General features: G+C 48.9%; 1 protein-coding gene across 1 annotated transcript; it reads right to left on the bottom strand.

The window, feature by feature from the left end:
* Window positions 1-6: 6 nt before the first annotated feature.
* Window positions 7-1969, bottom strand: LOC113405513 (GDNF family receptor alpha-1-like). The gene is made up of 3 exons (XM_026646735.2): window positions 1840-1969; window positions 490-620; window positions 7-160 (listed from the first exon to the last, which is right to left on the bottom strand). Exons 1-3 carry the CDS (start codon window positions 1964-1966, stop codon window positions 23-25), a joined length of 396 nt encoding a protein of 131 aa, XP_026502520.1. The 5' UTR covers window positions 1967-1969; the 3' UTR covers window positions 7-22.
* Window positions 1970-2374: the final 405 nt, after the last annotated feature.

The raw sequence follows: 2374 nt of genomic DNA, 5'->3' as shown, positions 1-2374 counted from the left end.
GACAAATGCCCGTTGTGTCAAGTTAAGGTGGGCTGAGCAGGAGCAACGCTAGCAGCAGGGCCATTGGGGGCCAGGAAACCCCAGCTCCAGCATACACAGAGGAGGCCATGGGCATGCTGTTGTACTCAGAGATGTCTGGCCATGGCTTTGTCTTGGTGACCTGGGAAGGGAAAGGGAGAAATTAATTCAAATTGGATCGAGTTCACTCCGGCCCCTGGCTGCAGGATCTCCCATTCTGAGATTAGCACTGAGGATTTGGGAACCTACCATGCCAAGTAACATGGCTCTCGCCCCTACACACTGGCCCCTCTGCTAACCTATGGGACAGAGCAACTAGAATAGTGATGGGGAGAGGATACTTTTCTGAGGCTCTGATACATGCACAGCTCCCTCCTTCAGGTGCCCAGAGCTGCTTGTTTCTCTGATGCTAGTTACTTTCTCTATGCCACTTTACTGGCTGCTTTGTGAAGGTAGTAAAGGAAACCATACCTGGCACATTTCTGAAGCAAGAGAAGTGTTGGTGCTGTCCCCCTGGAAGCTCAGGGAAGGCATGTAAAACAATCCTTCCTGCCCCTCCAGAGTTGCCTGGCTCAGATGCATCTGAGACTGAATTGTATTTTCTGCAGGTAGAAGTCAAACAAACATCTAAGAAGGTGCTTTCCTCATTCGCTCACCTTGGAATATAGCCCTCCCCTGACAGGCTATGTTGGGAAGCTCACATGTTGGGGCTTGTAAGGGTGATTTTGCTTTGGGGAGTGTAAATACTGTATGCAGTGGCATATTACTGTGTGGGGTGTATGTGTGGCTGGATAAAGTACTACAGAACAGATGCAGGGACCAATCTCGCATGGTATCTGGGGTGCAGTGGATTGGTCTGAATGGGGTTTTTCCCCTCTACTTTCTGTCATCCTATGGGGGTATATCAGAGTTAGGGTGTGTCTGAGGTGGGCAGTGTGAGTGGGCTGAGCTGTTCTATTGGTGTGAGATTTCTCTATATAGTAGCTATAGCTCAGTGGTAGAGCGCATGCTTTGCATGTATGAGGCCATGAATTCAATACATAGAAAATACATTAATATTAAACAATTATATAGTGATGCTGGTTTCTTTATTTGATGCCCTTTGGAAGCTTTTACAGTCATAAAATATTTAAATCTTAATAAAGCCCATTGCTGGGATGCCAGAGATGGATAAAGGGAATAGGGGCTCTGGACACAGCTACCACTCACAGCTGGGTTTTACCCAATCTCAGCCAGCAGGATTTGAGAGCTATTGCTGAGCTGCTGGCCCAGTGATATGGTCCATGCCAAGCTGTGATGGGTCAAATTACTATTTATTTTTTGAGCACCCAGGACTGTACTAAGTGTCTCACAGAGACACGTGGAATCCCAGGCTCTGTCCAGCAAATGAGGGTCAGAGGTAAGGGAAGGTGAGGAAGGACAAGATGATGGCAGTGAGATCATGTGGTTATTCAGTAAGCCATGGATATAGTGTGATGCTGGTTTTCTCTCTTAACCTCTCCTACCCCCTCACTTATTATAGGTGAGACTGCAGAAGTGAGTCTCTGGGAGGGGCTGAATGTGGCTAGAGAAATGACTTTGTGAACAGATCTGGGGATAAGGTGTAATGTGGAAGAAAGTTCAGAGATGCCTGTAAGAGCAGAGAAAGGGAGTATCTAGGCTGACGCTAGTGATGGAATAGAGAGGGTAGGGAAATGCCAAAGGAGAGCAGGTTGGAGCTGTAGGCAGGAGCTGTGTGATGTAGGACCTGGAAAGCAACAAGAGGTTTGAACTTAATTATGCTGAATCTGTGTCCCAAGTTGCTTGTTGTATAGCACTTACTGAGGCATTTGTTGCTAATGAACATGCTGCGTATCTGGTCACACTCCTCCTGCTGGTTGCCACTGTTCTCACAGGTACACCACAGCGAAACCTCCGTGCTGGAGTTACCAACATAGTTTGGTGTCATGGCTGTACCTGTCCCCAGTCCCCAAGAAATGAGAATCAGGATTTGTTTGTATGAAAGCATTCAGGTGGGCTGGGTACAGTGACCCTCTGAGCCAGTGAGTACCAGCCACTGCCTCTGACCAGGGCATCACACCATGGCCTTCACACTCATGCTCTGTGCCTCTAGAGTCCCCTGGACACGCTGCAGGCTAGGGAGGCCCATTCTCTGGGCAGTTTCTATGTACTGTAGCTAAATGATGTTTGCATGTATTACTTTCAATGCATCACAAATTATCATTAAACATAAATGTGCCGAGGCACATCTGCCCAGGGAGGAGCTGGGAGGCAGGGAGTCCTCTGCGCCGAGGCGCGTGCTGTCTGGAGGGCAGGGAGCCCTCTGCGCCGAGGCGCGTGCAGTCTGGGGGGCAGG

The sequence above is a fragment of the Terrapene carolina genome, unplaced genomic scaffold (genome assembly GCF_002925995.2).
Source record: "Terrapene carolina triunguis isolate 2854851 unplaced genomic scaffold, T_m_triunguis-2.0 Scaffold40726, whole genome shotgun sequence".
NCBI classification, from domain to species: Eukaryota; Metazoa; Chordata; order Testudines; family Emydidae; genus Terrapene; species Terrapene triunguis.
Note: the sequence above shows the minus strand (reverse complement) of the source record. Positions and strands in the feature narration are given on the sequence as shown.